At 39.6% G+C, this 23,403-nt stretch overlaps 1 protein-coding gene across 4 annotated transcripts in view; it reads right to left on the bottom strand.

The window, feature by feature from the left end:
- ryr2a (ryanodine receptor 2a (cardiac)) overlaps positions 1 to 23,403 on the bottom strand; it is a 282,516-nt gene that overhangs the window by 22,944 nt on the left and 236,169 nt on the right. For all 4 annotated transcript variants that reach the window (XM_087277000.1, XM_087277001.1, XM_087277002.1 and 1 more), the window contains 10 exons: positions 23,051 to 23,155; positions 22,884 to 22,965; positions 17,433 to 18,739; positions 17,280 to 17,353; positions 13,012 to 13,144; positions 12,813 to 12,899; positions 9,903 to 10,127; positions 4,275 to 4,405; positions 638 to 680; positions 385 to 518 (listed from right to left, as the gene is read on the bottom strand). In XM_087277000.1, the coding sequence (XP_087133126.1) occupies positions 385 to 518; positions 638 to 680; positions 4,275 to 4,405; positions 9,903 to 10,127; positions 12,813 to 12,899; positions 13,012 to 13,144; positions 17,280 to 17,353; positions 17,433 to 18,739; positions 22,884 to 22,965; positions 23,051 to 23,155 (2,321 nt within the window). The remainder of the gene's footprint in view (positions 1 to 384; positions 519 to 637; positions 681 to 4,274; positions 4,406 to 9,902; positions 10,128 to 12,812; positions 12,900 to 13,011; positions 13,145 to 17,279; positions 17,354 to 17,432; positions 18,740 to 22,883; positions 22,966 to 23,050; positions 23,156 to 23,403) is intronic.

The raw sequence follows: 23,403 nt of genomic DNA, 5'->3' as shown, positions 1-23,403 counted from the left end.
CAGAGTGCCGTGAAAGGGAGAGTTCAACAGATCATTTATTTACAATCCTATTAGCTGAAATAATCAAAGAGAAACTCAACCATGGTGTCATCAAGACTTCCAGAAGGAGGAAAACAATAGTGTGAGACTGATAACGGCAGCCAGAATAACGTCAGATTTACTGTCCAGCCTCCATACACACTGCATTACACACACCTCACACAAGCGCTCATAGGTTTTTTGTAATTTGCGGCAAAGATGCTATAATACATACACAAATATTTATACGCTTTTAAAAAAATCTAAATATTAAAAACGTTTAAGGATGATGACCGTTAAACGCATTATAACCGGCTTGTGAAAAGGGTCCATAAGTCAAGTTAGAAAAGCCGAACACACACTCACACTGCGGCCAGTGAACTGTCTCTCTTTGGCTTCTTCTTCTCGTGTGCATCACTGAAGTCCAGCGCCGCTTTATCCATCCCAAGCAGCTCGCTGATCCGATCATGTCCATAAAACTCTCCATACTTATCCATCACCTACACACACACACACACACACACACACACACACACACATACACACATGTACAGTAAGCGTTCAGATGGTTTTCTTCAGAGCAGTTCATCTTCATCAGTGTAAATGTCTCCAAACTCACCTTCCGCTTCACAAATTTATCCCAGTAATTGTTTGGAAAGGACCTGAGAGAAAAGAGGAGTTCTTTAGATTGAAGGAACACTCACAAATCACAAAAAGGTAGATTTATATCATGCATTGACATAACAAAATCTAGCCATCAAGCTTTAACACTTAAAATATATGTTTTATTAAAGGTGCAGGACGTAAGTTTGACACCTAGTGGTTGAACTAGGTATTGCACTCCTGGATAAAAACAAATGCAAGCGCAGATTGCCAGATGAATTCCAACAGGAGCGAGCTTGACTGAGCAAAGACTGATTTAAATCGTGTGCCAAATAAAAGCAATGGCACGCAACAGAAGGAATATTTCCCATATTAAAAGAAGTTTTCGACCAAACCATCACCTGAAATTGATATTTTATTCCTTGCAGCTGAACTACACTGTAAATTGTGGTCAGCTCAGGTACACCTCATGTGCTTTATTCAGTGTTATATGCTAATATTGTGAGTTTGAATGCCATTTTACATCACATTTTTTTGCCATAATACTGAAAGCAGCAGCAGGTAGTTTACCTCAGATCTGAAAATAAAACGTTTATAAGCGATTGTGACTTAAAGCCAACACATATCAGTGATTCAACATCTACATTTAATAATGTTAAAGAGGTTTATTATGTATTCAATACACTATAAACCTTAGCATTTCATGGCCTTCTGTGCTTCTGAATGGTTGTATTTAAATTTCTGTCTTGTTTCGTCTAGTGTAAACCAAGTGTGCCGCAAGCCTGCGTTTGAGTGAAGGTCTCGGCCGTTAGATCGCCCCCTGGGGGCTGGCTGCAGTACAAGTCATAAAGCCCGCCTCCTCCATGTTAATGAAGGAGACTTGAGCCCAAATAAAAAAATGTATTACACTTGCAATAAAATGTCCCGAAAGATGGTTCTGGTGGATTAAGGCACTGGTTATTGTGCTGAAATAGGTGCAGATCTTCATTTTTGTGAACAGTTTGTTTTTAGCAGTAATTTAATGCTGGGCGTGTCATCGTGATTGACAGCTGTGATTGACAGTTTCTCAAAGCAGCGCGTCTGAGCTTCGGCAGGAGACTGAAATGTTATTATTCGATTTCTCTGTTATTTTACCATGACAAAATGAGTTCAGCAGTAATCTACAGTTTCTGACATACATGATCCTGGTGGAACACTGTTTATTCGCTAAGGTCAGGGCTTTTTTCGGGCTTTATTAGTTTGCTGATACACGCCTAACCACCCAGATAGCAAAATACACTCGGGCCAGTTCCGGCTAGATTCTCGCCTGCCGGAGACTTACCACTCAGAGCTCAGACTGACTACCTCTGCTGGACCTACTCCGGATGCCTGGACTCACTGCCCGATTCCAGCCCAAGTCAATCGAGCCAGATGCGGCGGCCGAGCGAGCCGGCGCTGCCGCATGCGAGCCGGAATCAGCCCGCGACGCCGCAAGTAGGTTATGCGCTGCGGCCTGGAGCTGGCGCGATTGAATATATAAAACCCTCATATTTGTTAACGTTATTACATCCATTTGTGTTGATATGACAGCAAACGCATGCTGAGCAGTTCGGGGGGCGTGGTTGATTTTACATAAAGCGTTTGGTTGGAAGCTCGACTCCGCTCATTTTCGCGGCTCCTCCTCTGGCTCCATCAGACAGTCCTTCTGCGCATGTCAAGGCTCCAATTTCAGCAGTCTTTTGCGACAGTTTGTGCCCGTCAAGCAGGCGTTTTGCCCTCAAGGCGTTCAATGGGAAAAGGGGCTGTCGCGTCGTCCATATTTTTTACAGTCATTGGTGTAAACAGCCAAATTGCCGATCACTGCATATCTCGTCACATAGTGTGTTGTTACGATATGGGGTAACAATGTAACCTGCCTAGCTAATGTCTACATTTGTAATATTTATATTATTTACTAATTAATATGGAACAAGTGGAACTTAATGTTTTGCTTTCGGAGTATGCTATTGTCCACCAGAGGTCACATTTCAGTCACAGAAGCACGCTTTGCGAGCATTCAAGACTGAATTAATGAAATATGCTGTTTTCCACCAAGGCAACCTGGGGTGCGGAAATATAATTGGCTAAACTGTCATTGGGCGGGTTAAAGAGACTAAAACGAAGACAGCCGTTCCAGCACGTAACACACATTTCCAGAACAGAATATCTGACTTCAGCATTGTTTCTCAGATAAACAAGAATGTTCACTGAGCACGTTTCTGAAACATCTGCAAACATATTATGGTGTTTTTATGCTTTAGAAGAGTCAGAAACTTACATACAGCACATTTAAATAAAATATTTCAAGTGTTAAAGTTTCAGGGAAATATGTGAAGATTAAGAGAACAAATGACAATATTCTAATATTAGAGATTAGATAAAAAAAATTATCTCTTGATTAAAAATGTCTTAATACTTAGTACATCTTAATATTACTGTTTTTTATAGTTATATTAAATTCAAGATTTTAACTTTGAATGCACATTTTTATATTTATTGGAATCATATTCAGCATCATCGGTCACAATTTTGCAAACCTCCATTTAGTTTATATTATACGCAAATAAAGAGATGGATCCGGTTTTAAAACGCAGATTTGATGGTATTAACTTGTATAATGTCAAATGATTAATCATGATTAATTGCATCCAAAATAGAAGTTTATATTTACATAATTAACATAATTTTTTTTAATGCAGCTTATACATTTTTACAGTATGTCCTATAATATTTTTCTTCTGGAGAAAAACTTATTTGTTTAATTTCGGCTAGAATAAAAGCAGTTTTTAATTGTTTTAAAGCCATTTCAAGGTCAATATTGTTAGTCGCCTTAAGCAATATTAGTTTTGGATTGTCTCCAGAACAAACCACTGTTATACAATGACTTGCTTAATTACCCTAACTTTACCCTAATTACCCTAGTAAAGCCTTTAAATGTGACTTTAAGCTGAACACTAGTGTCTTGAAGAATATCTAGTCTAATATTATTTACTGTCATCATGACAAAAAGAAAAGAAATCAGTTATTTGAAATGAGTTATTAAAACTATATGTTTAGAAATGTGTTGGAAAAATCTGCTCTGTAACACAGAAATTTAGTTTAAAATATAGAGGAATTCAAATTTAACAGGAGGGCTATTAATTATGACTTCAACTTTATATACAAAATACAAACTTTTATTGAGATGTGATTAATCATAATTAATCATTTGTCAGCACTAAAAATATTGCTTTAAATGATGCATGTGAGAACTGATAACCTAAATAACACAAGCCAAATGTCCATCAACTCCTTTTGCCCAGAAAAAATACACAAAGATGAATCAAATGATATTAAAATGTTCATTTCAGAAGAAAAAAGCAAAAGGAAGTGACTGTAGAAACACATCAGAAACCCACAACAGGAGCCTCCAGAGCAGATCATCATGTCACTGATTATAATGGGAGTGAAGCAGTTGTGCAGCACAGTGTGAGTCCAGTTCAACACACTTCACTCATCTGTAATTCTGTCAAATGATGCAGTATTTTTTGCTCAGTCGACCACCATCAGCATTCTTCACCGGGTCACCTTATTATTAGCGCAGCGTTCCTGCTCAAGAATAACCCCATTACCCATGAACCCCGTCTGTCACTCACTGTGTGTTGATGACCAGTCGGTCCCACTGGCCTTTAATATCATCTTCTGACGGCTGTTCAGTGATGTACAGGCCGTCAAACTCCAGCTTCCTGGCCACTTCCTTCTCACGCTTGAAAATCACCAGAGGAACCTTGAGGAGAAACACAGTGGAAAGCGCCATCACTCACTTTTTAATGCATCACAGCTTAGTCTCTAATTTATCAGGGGTTGACACAGTGGAATGAATCGCCAAGGTGGATGCCCTTCCAACACTCACACACACACACACTAAGGACTATTTAGCTTACCCAATTTCCCTATAGCACATGTGTTTGGACTGCAAGGGAAATTGGAGTTCCCAGATGAAACGCATAATAACACGTGGAGAACATGCAAACTCCACACAGAAATGAAGCTGGGACTCGAACCAGCGACCTTCAATTCAATTCAATTCAGCTTTATTTGTATATCGCTTTTACATTGTAGATTGTGTCAAAGCAGCTTCACATAAATGGTCATAGTAACTGGAACAGTGTAGTTCAGTTTTTAGTGTTTAAGTTCAGTTCAGTTTAGCTCAGTTCAGTGTGATTTAATCATTACTGAGAGTTCAAACACTGAAGAGCAAATTCATCGATGCGTAGCTCAACCAATACTGAACCTTGCGAGCCAGACCTTCTTGCTGTGAGGCCACAGTGCTAACCACTGAGCCACTGTGCCACCCCAAACATATATTTGTAACTAATAAATAACGAACATATACACGTAAGCGGGGTGTGTATAATGGCCAGGTATGGGTGGTTTTCTGGGAGACAGGGTGGGATTAAGGTCCATTACGGTGTTCCTTTCAGTTTTACTAATTGAATCCACATTTCTTTATTTTTATTGTCATTTTCATTCATTCATTTTCTTGTCGGCTTAGTCCCTTTATTAATCCGGGGTCGCCACAGCGGAATGAACCGCCAACTTATCCAGCAAGTTTTTACACAGCGGATGCCCTTCCAGCTGCAACCCATCTCTGGGAAACATCCACACTCACATTGTTGCATGTCTTTGGGCTGTGGGGAAAACCGGAGCACCCGGAGGAAACCCACACGAAGGCAGGGAGAACATGCAAACTCCACACAGAAAGGCCAACTGAGCCGAGGTTCGAACCAGCGACCCAGCGACCTTCTTGCTGTGAGGCGACAGCACTACCTACTGCACCACTGCTTTTTCCCTCTCTTTCTTTCTATTTGTTTATTTTTATTCCTTAAAATGTTAATCAATCCAATTTGTTTGCTCATGACACAGACAGATACACATTAACAAACACAGACAGACCCACACACACGGCTCTATTTTAACGATGTAAGCGCAAAGTCTAAAGCGCATGGAGCAAAAGCATTAAAAGCACGTCTGAATCCACTTTAGCTATTTTAAGGATGGATAACAGGATGGTTTAACAGGGTTGAGCTTATTCTCTTAATGAGTTCTGGATGTGTTTTGAGCCTGACGTGCATAAAACTAATCAGAGTCTCATCTCCCATTCCCTTCAAGAGTCAGTTGCGTCGTGCCATGGTGCATTTGCTATTTACATGCGGCGGACTTTGTAAGAGGAAAAACGGAACGCTTCACTAGCGAGAACACAGTTAAACAGAGCATCTGCAGCGCGAGGATAAAGAACGAGCCTCCTCCATTCAGCCTCTTTACTTTCTCTTTACTCCTTTACTTTGGTGGAGTGAGTAAACGGTGGAAACTCACTCCACTCAACACATCCATAAGCCCACATATTTAAAAATATGTTAAGTGCAAAGATTTGTGTCAAAACTATTTCTAAATTCAGTTCTAATCTCCAGCAAAGGAATAAATGAACAATAATAATGAAGTGTGGTCAGAAAACTTATATCTAAACACACCTCCTGTTCTTATCCCCATATGGTGATACAGACGTCTCCGAAACCCCACAGATGGACAAATCTAAACGTGTTTTTTTAAGGAAAATATAAATCTGCATATAATAAAGGCATGGAGGTGAAGAAGGCATAGAGGCAGTGGTGTTTATATTGATGTAGAAAATCATCAATTCTGTAATATTTTAATCCTTTAATTGTTTTCATCTGTAAAGATGTTTGTGTGTTGCTGTTCATCCTGTGTGTATTCAGCAGTGTGTAAGTGTTTGGACCTGCATAGGCGCATAACTAATGTGCTCTGCTGGACTTTAGAGATCCATGATCAATGAGCACTAACACACCTCCTTTATAAACCAGAACACACATAAGTCCACAAAGTGGTGGAAATGGATGTGTTATTTAAACAATGTGGCGCAAAACGGGAAAATTAGTTGCGCTGATCTTAAAATAGCAACAAATAGCTCCAAACACGTCTTGTGCCTTATTGCACCGGGTGTACAGTATAATAGGGCCCATATAGATAGACATACACACACAAGAATACACACATACACAAAGACAGACAGACATACACACAGAGACACTTTTTTGTAGTTATATATATCGTTTTACGATTTATTGCGATGCAAAAATGTCACAATATGCATCGTGGCGTTATGACGATTTCATTACGATATGACGTCCGTTTTCTCTTATTAGTTGAGCTGTTTGCACGTGAGCTACGTTCCACCTGCTGTCGCACGTGAGTTCAGATTGCAGCAGCAGTAATGTTAGCAGACCAAGATGAGTGGAGCTGAAATAGAGGATGGCCCATCTTCTCAAAATCAGACGTCTGGCAACATTTCGGTTGTACAGTCATTGCTTTAGACTCGTCCGCTTTTGACACGCATACTGGGTCAAACATCCTAAGTTTTGAAGTCTTCACAGTGATTTTCATACTTTGCACAGCGACAGGGATACCTCCTAATGGTGTTGAGAGAGTCACATGCTGTATTTATAAGGTACAATTCACCCTAAATATCATTCTGTCTTCATATAATGTTCCCGCCGCAAAATCACACATGACGTGAGCTGACCGTGAGCTGTTACTACAGAGGGCGGACTGATAGAGGCGCGCGTATGGCAAGCCGTTTTAGCATTTAAACCTTTGTTCTGACTATCCATAAATATATTTAGAGATATCTCTAATTATATTTTGACTAGTCATAATTATAATTCGACTAGTCAGAATGACAATTAGAGATATCTGCAATTACAATTGCACTAGTAAGAAATCAGATTGGAGATATCTGCAAATATATTATGACTAGTCATATTCCTCCATTGACTTCCATTGAAAAATATTTGCAGATATCTCTAAATGAGTTTTGACTAGTCACAATTGTAATTAGAGATATCTCTAAATGAATTTAATTAAATATGAATTAAATACCTGGAAATGTGGATTTTTTTTTGCACACACAAAAAACGCAAGTGACCAAGCAAAGCCTTAAGCTCTTACTGTTAAATTCAATTGAATAGAAAGCTTTTTTTTTTTTTTTTGCACCTTTACTTAAATTGTTCCTTAATTTTGTCTCTGTCATTTCAATAATATTTTTAAGAAGTTTTTAAATTGTTTTATTTTCCAGAAACAGGCCTGTTTAATTTATTTTCTTAAAGAAGGTTCAGTTTAACAAGTTGAAACATAAGAAATACATAAAAAATGGTTTACTTGGTAAAATTAGCATTTCAGTTTATTTTTCAATTTTTATTCCAAATATCATGATACATATCGAATCGTGAACATTATACCGTGATACACATCGTATCGTGAGCTGAGTGTATCGTTACACCCCTAATATATATATATACAGGGCTTTACATTAACTTTCTTAATTACCGGCCACTGTGGCAAGTAGTTTTCCAATGTTACTAGCCACTCTGCATTTTCACTAGCCACAATTTTGTTGTTGGGAAAATATATTTTATATGCATAAATTTGACGTTGACATGCTAAAATGACTTGATTTAAATTATGTGTTATGTCCACATGCCTCCTCATTCATTTCACTTTTTGTGTGTCGAGTATGAGCTTGCTCAATGAGCATGAGCAAATGGGTCATTATAAATGGGTGTTTTATTGCAATTAGTTTTTATTTTACATGACTTTTTTTAGAGCTAAAAATTAACGATTTACCAAATTTCTCTCTATCACCACACGAAACAATAATTATTTCTTATAGCCACAAATTTTTAATGTGTCAAAACAAGCTAAATATAACTGTTTACTAAACTTTTTATTTAACAAAACATTTCTTAAAAAAAAAGAAAAGCAATTGACTTTTAAAAAATATCTATTGTCATGTATCAAAAATATGCACAGTAATCTGTCATGGCTAAAGATCTCTTGAATCACCAGTTAACTGCACATAAATGGAGAGTTCATCTCCCATTGAAGCAATGTTGTAAAAAAATGATAATAATTAAACCATTTTAACAAAAATAAAAGCAAATAAAACCGTAAGCAAGTAAAAGCAGGTGAATAATATCGTGTGTGATAATGAAAGGATGATCACATGCACAGGGTTAACTTTAGGCCATTCAATAATCTGTTCAAAGTGAAAGCAACCGGTGCTGCGGGTGCATGTTCATCACTTTTTGTCTAGTTTATTTGAAAGAGAACCGATGACAGTTGCGTTTCCAGAACCTGTTCCAGACACAGTTGCTTCAAGATTCGGGAGCGCACTCGTTAAGCAGTCGCGCGCATCAAATCAGCGGTTAGCGTGAGTGATCATCATCCTCTCATTCGGTATTCACTTGTTTTCTTCTGCTTGCATGAACACAATTATTTTACTTCTCAACTCTAAGATCAGATTTGCACGCATTTTGGGTCATCCTTATATTGTCGAAGCCTGCTTTACGGAAATTTATTTTCAACCAGCCAAAGTGGCTAGTGGGATTGTCTGTCTAACCCGCCAAAGCTGAAATCTACCCGCATTTGGCGGGTGTTAATGTAAAGCCCTGTATATATATATATATATATATATATATATATATATATATATATATATATATATATATATATATATATATGTATGTATATATACTCAGATTATTTTATATTCCGTTCCTACCAACAGCACCTTATAAACAATAACTGGAGCATTTATTGAAAGCCCTCACGACCGACACTGCCGGGCATTTCATCTTTTATGTAAATCTGCCAGGTTTATTGTTTCAATAACTGGATTTGATTAGAATAAATGAAACTTGATGTCTTGCTTTCATTATGAGGATCCAGTTGAGCTGAAATGTGTCTTGTGTGAATAATAGAGGGCAGCGCTTCTGCTCGCATCTGTCGAACAGCACAATCAAATCATCAGCCTTCAGGAGACATCCAGAAAAGCACTAACAAATATTCTGATGACGTATTACCACCAAACCTGCCCCCAATCCTACCCGTATCCCACCTCAAGACCACCAGAAGTGTTCTGCAATACATTATGAACACAGTGAGTCCATTGTATTTATTTTTTAATTCAAGTTCATAGTAGTTAAGGCTGCTCAATATTAATTGTAACCGTTATTATTCTATTGTTGCGAGCCAAATGTTGGAAAGGGTGTCATTAAAAGTTCAGGACCAGTGTCATGGTTGTGAACGCATTTGCCAATCACCACCTTCCCTCTGGTCCTTTTTTTGCAAACTGAAATACGGTCAGAGTAGGTTTACTCTCACGGAATGAAGATTTCTGACGGCAGCGAAGCAGGGATCTGACAGACCTTTAAGCAGTAGTAGCCGATGATGCAGAAGAAGGAGATGACGGTGTGCAGGATGGCAAGGATCCTCAGCGTGGGCTCCATGTAGCCGCTGCTCTCCTCCAGCACAAAGTGAACAGTGACGGGCCGAGAGCTGGAGCCGCTCAGAGGATCCCACTGCACGCTGGTGTCTGAGGACGCGCTGAATAACACCTCCTTCCCCTCCGTCACGGCAGAGGATGTGGATACCTGCACACACACAAACAAACATTGACCGTCAGCATTAACCAGAACTGTGTTGGGCTGCCGGAGATGACTATAAATATATACACACTCACCGGCCACTTTATTAGGTACACCTGTCCAACTGCTCGTTAATGTGAATTTCTAATCAGCCAATCAAATGGCAGCAGCTCAATCCATTTAGGCATGTAGACATGGTCAAGATGATCTGCTGCAGTTCAAAGCGAGCATCAGAATGGGGAAGAAAGGGGATTTAAGTGACTTTGAACGTGGCATGGTTGTTGGTGCCAGACAGGCTGGTCTGAGTATTTCAGAAACTGCTGATCTACTAGGATTTTCATGCACAACCATCTCTATGGTTTAATAAAGAATGGTCAGAAGCAGAGAAAACATCCAGTGGTGGTGGTGGTGTAAAGGTATAATTTTTTTGGCACACTTTGAGCCTATTAGTACCAATTGAGCATCGTGTCAACACCACAGCCTACCCGAGTATAATTGACCATGTCCATCTCTTTATGACCACAGTTTCTCCATCTTCTGATGGCTACTTCCAGCAGAATAATACGCCATAAACTGTGAATCATCTCAGACTGGTTTCTTGAACATCACAATGAGTTCACAGTACTCAGATGGCCTCCACAGTCACCAGATCTCAATCCAATAGAGCAGCTTTTGGATGTGGTGGAACGGGAGATTAGCAACTGTGTGATGCTATCATGTCAATATGGGGCAAAATCTCTGAGGATTATTTCCAGTAGCTTGTTGAATCTCTGCCATGAAGGATTAAGGCAGTTCTGAAGGCAAAAGTGGTCCAACCTGTTTCAAATAGTAAGGTGTACCTAATAAAGTGGCCGGTGAGCGTATAACAATAAATACATTTGCATCTACACAAATAAAAAATACCTATCTGTTTATTTTCAGCTTATGCATTTAATTTGGCATTGCCCTCCTTTGACCAGAAGGTTGTTTGACCATATGATGCATAAAATACACAACAAGGGAAACACTTTGATTCATCATCTTATGAATTCAAAAGGATTTCTGAGACGTGAGTGTTTTATTACTTTTAATTACAATGTTAAGTGATATTGTGGTAAATCAGAGGGTGTGCTTAAATATTCCACCAAGAATAAATAAGTAAATTAAGTTTCTTAAGTAAACACTAAAGGGTCAGTTCACCCAACAATAGAAATGACCTCATCATTTATTCTCCATGTGGCTTTAAACCTTTATGAGTTTCTTCCATGGAACACAAAAATAAGATAAGATATAGAAGTAAATTAGATATAGAAGAATGCTGGTTACTGGGACTACTAGGACTTACTAAGGATGTCAATGGGTGCACACAACAAGCATTCCTCAAAATACAGTTGAAACCGGACGCTTACATACACTCTAAAAAAAAGGAACATAACCAATTTTTTTTAAATGTCTAATGGTAAATCATATTAAACGTTTACTATTTTTGTATTATTTTTGTATGGAGAATTTTGTATTAATTTCTAGACAGTCAAAAGTTTACACACATTTCCTTGGTATTTTTCAGCTTTGCTTTTAAACTGTATAACTTTGGTCAAATGTTTTGGGTCTCCTTCCACAAGCTTCTCTCAATAGTTTGCAGGAATTTTGGCCCATTCCTCCTGACAGAATTGCTGTAACTGAGTCAGATTTTTCTCGCTCGCACAAGCTTTTTCAACTCTGCCCACAGATTTTCTACAGGATTGAGATCAGGGCTTTATGATGGCCACTCCAAAACATTCACTCTGTTGTCCTTAAAGCACATTTTCACTAATTTGGCTGTGTGCTTAGGGTCATGGTCTGTTGGAAGAGCCATTTGTGGCCAAGTTGTAATCTCCTGGCTGATTTCTTGAGATGTTGCTTCAGTATTTCTCCATAATGTTCTTTCTTCATGATGCCATCTATGCTGTCAAGTGGACCAGTCCCTCCTGCAGCAAAACAGCCCCACAACATGATGCTGCCGCCCCCATACTTCACAGTTGGGATGGTGTTCTAGGCTTGTGCGCTTTCCCCTTTGTCCTCATAATGTAACACTGCTCATTCAGGCCAAACATTTCAATCTTAGCTCCATCAGAGCACAGGACATGTTTCCAAACATGAGTCTTTCCCCAGTGTGATTTAGCTAATTGTAATCTGGCTTTGTTGTTGATTCTGGCTTGTTGATTCTCCATGTTGTCACACAAGGAAGCAGTGTGTTTGAGCTTTTCCTTCAACACTATTCTACAGTTGTGCCTCACATTAACTCAAATGTTGTCAATTAGCCAATCAGAAACTTCCAAAACCTTGACATCATCATCAGAGCTTTTCCAGAGGCAGAATAATCTTATTGTGTGTAAACTTGACTTTCAAGAAGAGTTATAACAATTTCTCAATCAATATCTCTCTCATTATTCTGCTGTTAATCAGAACAGAAACTAATGTGATCCTCCTAACTTACCTAAAAGAGGAAAAGTTTAGTCACATTAACATCTGACTCTTTTTAAATGGTTATGTGCCTTTTTATAGTGTGTGTAAACTTCTGCTTTCAACAGTATCTTCATTTGCGTTCAACAGAAAACAGAAACTCAAACAGGTTTTAAACAAGTGAAGGGTGAGAAATGATGGCAGAGTTTTCATTTTGGGTTGAAGTATCTCTTAAGTCATGTCATAACGAAACACTAAAGCGTGACTTACCTTGTAAAACAGCAGAATGAAATTAATCGCGAAGGCCACAAACAACGCCAACATTCTCATGTTGTAGAAATTTCGTGCAAAATAGTTCTGCAGGAGAAGAGAGAGAGACACAGTGTCAGACGTGGCTCTATGAAGCGTCTGATTTCGTGCACACAGCAGGACATTATGAGGCATAAACACAAGATGTGGCAGCTCTCACCAGCAGCTTGCGTTGGTAAGCGATGATCTTCTTCCAGAAGGCCGACTCCTGTAGATCCGGCTCGTAGTGCTGTCTGACCTTCCGCTTCACCGCTTCCTCCTTCTTCTTCTGTGCTTTCTCTACATTTTCACCTCTACAAAGGAGCATAAATAAAAACTCATGAAAATATGATAATCACAACATCTGTTGTTTTTCTTTTTCTTTCAAACAACAAGTTACCACTGTCCCCTCACAGCAAGAAGGTCGCTGATTCGAGTTCTGGCTGGGTCAGTTGGCATTTCTGTGTGGAGTTTGCATGCTCTCCTCGTGCAGCAGATTCAAATGTTATCACTTGATTGAATGGGTGTTATCAGTGGATATCAGCGGATAAATATGAGCCAGTAGTAGGCTCAGAAGGCTGTTATCATCCATCCGCATGGTTAATCACCTATAGATCACATACAGCTGCAGTCGGATGTTAACGAGAATTATTTAGATCATTTATTAAATTTCACATTAATTGTATTTTTGTACGGTGGCGCAGTGGGTGGCACAATCGCCTCACATTAAGAAGGTCACTGGTTCGAGCCTCTGCTGGGTCAGTTGATGTTTCTGTGTGGAGTTTGCATGTTCTCTCCAGTTCGCGTAGGTTTCCTCCAGGTGCTCTGGTTTCCCCCACAAGTCCAAAGACATGAGTATAGGTGAATTGGGTATGCTAAAATTGTCCCTAGTGAATGAGTGTGTATGGGTGTTTCCCAGTGATGACTTGCAGCTGGAAGGCCATCCGCTGTGTAAAACATATGCTAGATAAGTTGGCGGTTCATTCCACAGTGACGATCCCTGATTAATAAAGGGAATAAGCCGAAAAGAAAATGAATGAATGAATTGTATTTCTTATGTCTACTCCTACCCCAACCCTAAACAACAAAGTAATGTAAAAACAGATCTGGATGTGGAGTTTTCTCTAATAGTAATGCTGATAAACTATGTGGATGGATGATCACAGCCTTTTGAGGCTACTAGTAGTCACAGAAGGGCCCTTCTGGCCCATATCTATCAGCTGATAACCAACGATAAGGCCCATTCAATCGAGTGATAACACTCAAATCAGTGGCCCTGTGTTGGTGTGGGTTTCCTCCGGGTGCTCCGGTTTCCTTCACAGTCCAAACACATCCACTATAGGGGAATTGGGTAGGCTAAATTGGCCATAGTGTATGAGTGTATGTAAATAAGTGTGCATAGGTTTTTTCCCAGTACTACTGTAGGTTGCTGCTGGTAGGCCATCCGCTGTATAAAACATATGTTGGATAAGTAGGCGGTTCATTCCGCTGTGGCGACCTCTGATAAATAAGCTGAAGGAAAATGAATGAACGAATGAATGTACCAGCAAATCCCTAAAGGGATGGTTCATCCAAAAATGAAAATGATCTCATACTTTATTCCTCCTCATGTAATTTTAAATCTTACAGTCGAGACTACGCCAGAAGAGTCCCAATTTAAATAGGAAAATTATTAAAACTCTTTGGTCATTTTTTGAGGGAGATGCTAATGGTCTAATCCGATTCAATGATCTATGCTAAGCTAAGTTAAAAGTGCTACCAGCACACTGCAAAAAAAGCTTTTCTTACTTCAATTTTTGTCTTGTTTCTAATCCAAATATCTAAAAGTTCTTAAATTAAGAAGCATTTACTAGACAAGCAACAAAATATTGTCTTGTTTTTAGACATGTGCTCTGAGTATGGTCTTGAACGTGACATTTCATATAATCCTAGTAAGAGTGTGGTTGTAAGCTGCAAAACTTGAGAATTTTACTATGGAGACCTACATGGTTAAGTGCAAGTGAAATGTTTGTTAGTGTTAGAGTGATCACTTTTAAAGCACTGTGATTGAATTTTATGTGTAAATTCTATCTCCCTATTTAATGCTTACACACTGTAAAAAACACAGGGTTAGAAACTATGGAAGGTAAATCCTGCCAATTTTAAATCAATCAAATAAACATTGGAAATGAAAATGAAAATCAGATTAACAATTTCATTTTAAAACACTGTTCGCAAAATATCTGCCAAAATTGAAAACGAATTGAAATTATTTCATTTTAATTTTAATTTTTACTTTGACAACACATCGTCCCTGTCAAATTGATAATTAAAATGAAGTTGCCAATTTAACATTTCATTTCCACTGCATTTCCACGTCAAGACTGCCAATATTAAAATAAAAAGCCAACCTGAAAAATAAAATGCAAACACAATTTTTACAAAGCGTGTTATTAATGTTCACGCTATAATAGTGACACAATTCAATTGAAAACATAAAATTTAAGCTTTCCTTTTATTGACACTTTTTCATTTCAGTTTTGGACGTTTATGATTTAAAATTGGCAGGATTTACCTTCCATAAGAAACTACCCAAATTGGGTTCTTTTTAACCCTGCTGCTGGGTAAATATGGGACAGAACACATCAGGGGTTAAATTAAACCAAGTAATTGGGTTTTTATTTTTAACCCTATAATTTGGGGTTTTCTACCCAATAATTGGTTATTTTTACTTAAAGGGCCATGAAACCCCCTCGTTTCAGCAGGGTGTTTTTACACCTCTACTGTGGAAAAAGTCAGAAAAGTGGGCGTGTCCAGCTCTGTTTGGGGGGAGTATCAGAGGAACTAAAGAGGGAGGGTGTGGAAGTGTCTATTTGGGCACCCGCTGAGTTTCACACATACACACAGAGGGGAGAAAGTGACTGTGTTTACATGGACATCTGTAGTCGAATTATTTGCCAAATTATTAAATGTTGGACTTTAACTGCAGTTTGGCTCTTTCATTCAGGGAATTCATTCATGCCCCTCGCGACAAACGAGATATTTGATTCGAGGATCTGCTCTAAGCGTGTATTTTTCATGCAATGTTTGATACCGCACGGCGAATGAGAGAAAAAAACCCTCCGCATTTCCCGGAAACTTAGATCCACACAGCAGGTAGTGTCAGAAAGCCGCGTGTGTTATTCCGGTCACAAAATGTGGTGAAAATCCTACACGAGGTTAAAGTTTGGTTGTGGTGCTAACATGTTTACACTCGGTGCAATAGTTAACTTAGTTCGATACGAACAAACTGATTAAACAAAGAGCACTGGTCGCTCACTTACCAAATCTGTAGAGACAGGACAATCACCAGCAACTAGAGCCGCGTCTTTATTAAGAGGAGACTACAAGCGAATCCGGATCTCAGCGTTTGCAGATGAGAACAGCTCTCAGGTAAACAATAATCCTCCTTAGACACGTAAGTTATTGTTGTCGAGCGTCGCGTACACTGTTAATCCACACGTGACTCCAGCTGAGCTCTCACAGAGAGAAAATGAAAACAAAACTTCACTGCAGCAAACTATAAAAGCAACACTTCACGCTTGTTTTGCCAACACAACGCGGCGTCTCTGTCGTCTAAACACTGTGACAGTAATGAATATTAATGAAGCTGCACAATAGAGCGCGCTGATTGGTTTGCACCAAGCTTTACTCATGCATTAATGCAGCACACTGTAAGATGTAATAAGACTCACTCTGGCACAGACGTCCAGTCTGCACGCTGGAATACACGCTATTATCTCATGACCGTGACGCAGCTTCAAAAATTCGTTGTAAACCGGAAGTACGAACTTGCTTGAAATAACGCAAAAACAACCAATTTACACTTTTTAGTGAAATATAGGTTTCCTAATAGTGTTTTTAGCAGTGTGGGACACATATACCACTGTCAACAGCTCAACACATGTGCTCTGGTGTTTCGTGACCCTTTAAATAATAAGTTAATTTAATCTAAAAATGCCTGCGAAAGATGACCCAGCAATTGTGTGGTTTTGACTCGGCATCCCTGAAGTACGGTGGGGGGTGTGCAGCTTTGATTACAGGTGTACAAAAGGTAGTAAGAAATTATTTCAGAAAGGCTGATTAAGGGCTGCTATGGGCATGAATCTCATTTTAATCATCTGCAAACGCAAGGAATCTAAGTTTATGTTACACTATTTTCAGTGCATTTAAACAAATTAGTACACAATATGTGGTATCCCAGTCAGCCCCTGCTGTGAGTTGATTTGACCCAAAGAGCTGGATTGAAACTACCCAAGACTCTGAAAACAACCCCCAAAAATCACCCAAATGCCTAAAATAACCCCATATTTTTAGAGTGCAGCAATATTAATGCTGTGGGTTTATAAAACATATAGGTCAGTAGTACACACTTAGATTAGAGCTGTGGAGACAAGTTTGATATGACATGATAACATCATCAAGACTTACTCGGCTTTCTCAGGCACTGATTTGGTCTCCTCTGCAGCATCATTGTTGTCCGTTGAAGAGGAAGAGCCCTTCGTCTGACAGAACCAACAACACTGGTGTTAAAACCGTACTTCCCGATACAATATTACTTAATAACATCATCAAATCCCTTACATGGTGTCGTCTGCGGAGTTCAGGTGAGGGTGTGGGTGGCGGAGGGACGGGTGTGTTGAGCAGATCCGTCAGGCTGGCGTTGGGATTGTGCGGCATCAGCTTATACTGTCCTCCTTCTCTCTTCAGATCCAGACCAAAGATATCAGACAGCAGATCTGTTTCATCGGTGGCTACAGTCAGGTCGGCCAGGTCTTCCTCAGGTGAGGTTTTATCCACAGGTTTCTTCTCGCCATCTTCCATCTCTCCTCTCACCTCATCTTGTGTCGGGTCAGGCATGTTGGCCAGGAGCTCCGACACCTTCATGGTCTTTGCTCCCTCTACAAGACTCCCTCCAAGAAAGCTGTTGTATATAATCCTGAAAAACCCTCGCGCAACACTGAATGCAAAGTGCAGCAGGCCGAGTAGGACACTCCAGTAGAAGGACACCAGAGTGGTCACCATGTCCTTCACAGTCATCTTCTTGGCCTTCTTCACTTGTTTCTTCAGACTTTTCATGGACAGCACTTTCATTAACAGCATCACATTGTAACGTAGCGCAAACAGAGCCGTTCTCACAGTGGTGATGGAGAAGAAGCCCATTTCTGGAGTCTCCTCTTCAGGTTTCTCCCTCTCGCTGTCCTCTTTGCTAGCGGATCGTTCACCGGCGTCAGACATCCGCGCTGCTAACTGCATCTCAAAGATGGTGTCTTCACAGAAGTTCACGAAGAGCTCCATTTTTTCCTTTTCACCGCCTTCATTGACCACATCAAAGATGAACTGTCGCTTAGACTCTTTGACTTGTGGTTTTTCCCATTGTGTGCGACTGGATTCGCTAATCTCGAAGTACACTCGCTCGATTCTCTTGGCGCTGCCCATGATCTCGATGCGCCCTAGATAGGGCTGGAAATAATTCAGCACGCTCTCCGCCAACTCCAGGAACGTCTGGAGGCGAGAATCATGCGGCATGTGCTCTGAGAGATTGGTTAGAAGAACAGCCACGTTAAAACCGATATCCTTCGCCGGTTCGTGAAATCGTTCGACGAACTCTTCGTAGTCTAAGAGCTCATTCTCATCTGTTTCCGCACAGGAGAGCAGGAACTCCGTCTCGGATTGGGTGTAGTGCTTATGGCTCTCCATTGCCTTGTGGAAATCTCGTTTGGAAATGACGCCTTTGCCATCGGGGTCGTACTCTTTGAAGGCGTCCGACGACGTCAGGTCTTTTAGTTTGAGGAACATGTCAAAGAACTTCAGGATCATCTCCACGTTATTCGAGGACTCCACTAACATGTCCACCATCTGCTTGCCAATAGTGCCATTCACAACATTTCCTGAATTAAAGAGAGGATTATTCATGATGAAAAAACTAATTTGAACAGATTTATGTGTGTTACACGTTAATTACGACAGCATTAGCATCTGTTAGTGAACTTTACTTATAAACTAATTTCAAGAGGACCAATCAGACGATTCCTAAGTCACTATAAATACCTTAAGTTCCGTATCACAGCCATCTTCGTTTTGAAGAATCCCCCCTTCCACCCTTACTCCTCCTCCTTTCCTATATGGGTGGCACGGTGGCTCAGTGGTTAGCCCTGTTGCCTCACAGCAAGAACTTCACTGGTTCTAGTCCTTACCAAGCCAGCCATTTCCTTGCGGACGTTACACGTTCTCCCCGTGTTCCCCGGTTTCCTCCCACCATCCAAAAACTTACAACGTAAGTTAATTGACTAATCCAAATCAGCACCATAGACATGCTCCAAGTAAGTAGTTATCTCTTAAGAGCGATCACTATCTGTTCATTAGCTACTACAGCAGGGGAGTTCTCCAGATCTACCTGAGCTCAAACTCCCCTCTCGCCCTGCAACATGAGGGAGCCCCGGGCTTGAGGATCTTATGAGCTCAGATCTCTCTCCCGAGACAGCACGCCAAACACGCTTCATAATCAATCATCAGCTAAGTGAACTGTTGAAGCTTTAATTATAGGGTAGTGTTTCCCAACCCTGTTCCTGAAGGCACACCAACAGTACATATTTCAAGCTCTCCCTAATCAAACACAACTGAATCAACTCAACAGAGCATTAGAAGAGACTCCAAAACCACAAATGAATAGGTCAGATAAGGGAGACATGTAAAATATGTACTGTTTGTGTGCCTCATGGAACAGGGTTGGGAAACACTGTTGTAGGGAATAAGTGGCTAATTTTAAGCTTTTTTCCCCACTAATTTCATACCCTGGGTTTTAAATCTATTTCTTTGACACTTATTCAAAAAAAAATCGATTGATTCTGTGATTAAAGCAAGTTTTAGCTTCGCCTTCTCTCTAAAGTCAAGCCCTGCCTGGGCAAGGGTGATCTTGAGAAAGTCATCCATGCTTTTGTTAGTTGGCGTTTGGACTACTGTAATGCACTTTATGTTGGAGTTAACAGTCATGTCTTCATTATTTGCAGCATGTGCAAAATCCTGCTGCTCGCATGTCAACTAGCAGTCGGAAAAACGAACATAGTACACCAATTCGGCTCCCTGTTACGTTTAGAATTGATTTTAAACTTTTGATTCGTTTTTAATGCCGTCAATGGCCTTGCTTCTACTTATTTACGCGAAACTTGCACATTCACAAACAGGGGCGCAACTACACATATACTGAGAGGTATGCGGGTTCAAGTTTTGTAACTAAAATAAAATAGTTTTGAACAAAAAAAGTTACCAAAAGGCCTGATGTATCAATATGACACATAATAAATTTATTAAAACATGTATATTGTATAAAATGGATTTTGATAGAAGGATTAAAAACATTTCAGTTCCAAAAAATGTGAATATTCGGACAATTTGTTCATGTGTCAACTTTAACAGGGTTAAGAATCATTATAATCAAGTATATAATATTTATATAGGTGAATTTTTAATCCAAATATTTTATCTGAAATATCGGTTTATGTGAAATAGGTCTGTACTTACATAAACATACATTTTGTGTGATCCCTCTTATTTAGGCAAAATAATTAAATAATTAATAATAAATAAAGAAAAAAATTCAGATTAATCTTATAACTTTTGACCTCAACTGTACTGTATGTATGATTTGACAGTTTTATTTTGATAAAAATTGTAAAAAAAAATCTAAAGTTACATTTACATGAACACTTTACACTTGGCTCTGCGACTGCATGTTATTGTGTTGATTTTGAATTAAAATGTGTGTGCCAACGTATGCAACTCATGGTATAATTTTTTATTTATTAAAATACAATATTATACTCATACAAAATGCAAAAAAAAAAACATTTTTAACAAAACATATTTATTTATTTATTTTTTTTATTTGAAACTTTTAGTAAGGATAATTTCAAAAATAGTTTTGGCACAATGGCGCCCCCCCATGTGTGGCGCCCCTATGCGCCGCATATACTGCATACCCCCTTTTTGCGCCACTGTTCACAAACCCAGCAGAGCATTGCGATCTGCTGACCAATTTCTGCTTGAAATCCCTCGGTTAAGATACAAGCAGTGGGGTGACTGCTCTTATGCAGTGGCAGGTCCTAGACTCTGGAATACCCTTCCTATTGAGCTTCGTACAATCACTGACCAGCCACTTTTCAAAGCCAAGCTTAAGACCCCCTTGTTTAAAACAACACAGGCTCATTCTGAAAACGTAGTCCAGTGGACGTTTCTGGAGGCCGCGAATTATGACTCGGTGGTCTGCATTTAATTTTTTTTAAGCGAACGATGCGGCGCGGTATGACGCCGTTACTTTCGGTGCTTACCGGCTGACCGCTTACCGCCTTGTGGAGGGCTTTCCTGCTGCAACAAGTTTGTTGTCCACAACGACAGCGACCGGGTCTACGGAAGAGCAGTTCCAGAAATCAGGTAAGACAAAAACAGAATCCCAAAAATAAAATGAACGTGTAAATAACAGGATTGAGAATGCGGTAAAAATCCGAAAACGTGGTAAAAATCAGACGAGGGATTTTCTTTTTCTGGACGGCTTTTGTAAATCGTTGGTAAAATTGGTTGGGTTTAGGGAAGGAGGAGGGTGGTCAGTCGATTGGCTGCTTGCCCAGTCATGCAGTCAGTCAGATAGACGGTCAACCAACAGCGGCCTCTGGTGGGTTTACGCAGGAACAGCACGGGCACGAACGGAACTTGTGAGACATTTGAGATACGAAAAAGCACACACAGTCGTGGATTCACGAAAACAAAAACTGCAAAAATACGTACTTCCCAGGACGTATTTCGCAGTCTCCAGAAATGTCCACGGGACTACGTTTTCAGAATGAGCCTGGGTTGGTTTAAAATGGCTTTTAATGCACAACGCTGACACTGTGTGCTTGTGTTTTAATTTTTGTTGTATTTTATTGATATTTTTTGTATTGTTTGGCATTGTATGCTTTTTATGTTGTGTGGCATAATTTGCTTTTACTTGTGTAAAGTACTTTGGTCAACCTTGGTTGAGGTAAAGTGCTATATAAATAAAAGTTATTAATTGATTGATTGATTGATTGATTGATTGATTGATTGATTGATTGATTGATTGATTGATTGATTGATTGATTGATTGATTTTTCAGTGACACCCACTGGTGTTGATGTAGCATAGGGACTGTGAATATGTCGTTGATGGGCCAGTGTCTAATTAATATTCATGAGACTGGGTTTTCTTATGCTATAAGAAGAGCTGATTCTAAATAATTGAGTTAAGCTAAGACAAGTAAGACTGTGCAGTAGTTAGGCGTTCATAATGGAACATGGGAGTATTGTCAGAAGTCCCACATCTGCCAGTTTATACTGGCAATTAAAACAAATGTGATGATATCAGCATTCCCAGCTTGCAATTTGAGCGCTGCTAAGTAGGTTTCTGAATACCAATGATTGGCTATTGTGTTCATATGCTCAACAGATAAGACTGGGATTGGCTCTAATGATCACAGGTTTACAGCAGTTCTAAAAGCGAACAGTTCAGTGTTTGAAATCTGCGGCTATCAGCTGATTGATACAGCATTCAAATGGTGATAGACACGGCTTTCAAACACTCCAGCGCCAGAGAGTAATTATATTAAAATATTTCATTTCTTCAGGTTTTACCTCTTTTTTGTCAGTATGGCAGATTACAAGATGCTGCGTTCAGCTTTCCACACCCATTTAAGTAGCTTTTTTTCTTAAATTAAGAGCTAAACTTAAATTTAAAAGGTCACTTAAGACCCTTTAAAGCCATGTTGACAAAATTGTTGGTACCCTTCAACTTAGTCCAGGTGAGTTTCATTGGTTTGCCTTTATTAATCCACATTTCAAAAGCAATATCTGATTTTTATTCATTTATTTTCAGCCATTTTTGATTAATCGTCACTTTTGTTTCTGTTTCAAGTTATTTCAGTGACCACTATGTTTTTTTTTTCTTCGATAGCAAGGTACCAACACTTCTTTCACATTTACATATTCCTGATCATGAACTATTTATTCACTCTGGTCAACTCACCTTCCAACATGGACAAGAGCATCACGACCATGTCCTTCTGAAGATCCATCAGCTCCTTCAGTAGCTCGATTTGGCTTGAGTCCTGCAGCATCAGCATATCACATTAACTTGCAAAAGCCCTGAGAGCAGGTAAACTAGGATTCAGATGTTATTAAGCAGATGTTTACCTGAGAGAGCTTCATCTGCATATGTGCAAAAACATGCAGGAAACCAACAACCGCATCCCACAGGCGACTGTGAGCCAGACTCTGCTGATTCCCGGTGCAGGGACCCTGAAAGCAAACACATAAAACTGTAATCCAAATTGTGGCGTTCTGGTGACTGTCGCTTTAAATTAAAACGAGAGTGCTCTTTTAAAAAGAGGGCGGAGCTACAGATGCCTGTGCACGATCATAGCAGCAGATTGACTCATGTTATCTCTGTCAAAATGTGTGCAGAGTCATTGTATGAGATATGTCAGTCTATTTGCTTCTGTCAGACATTTGATAATGTGAAAGTGTTCCTGTGTTCATTCCGAGTG

The sequence above is a fragment of the Danio rerio genome, chromosome 12 (assembly GCF_052040795.2).
Source record: "Danio rerio strain M-AB ecotype USA chromosome 12, GRCz13ab, whole genome shotgun sequence".
In the NCBI taxonomy this organism is placed as follows: Eukaryota; Metazoa; Chordata; class Actinopteri; order Cypriniformes; family Danionidae; genus Danio; species Danio rerio.
This window is presented reverse-complemented; position numbering and strand designations above follow the sequence as displayed.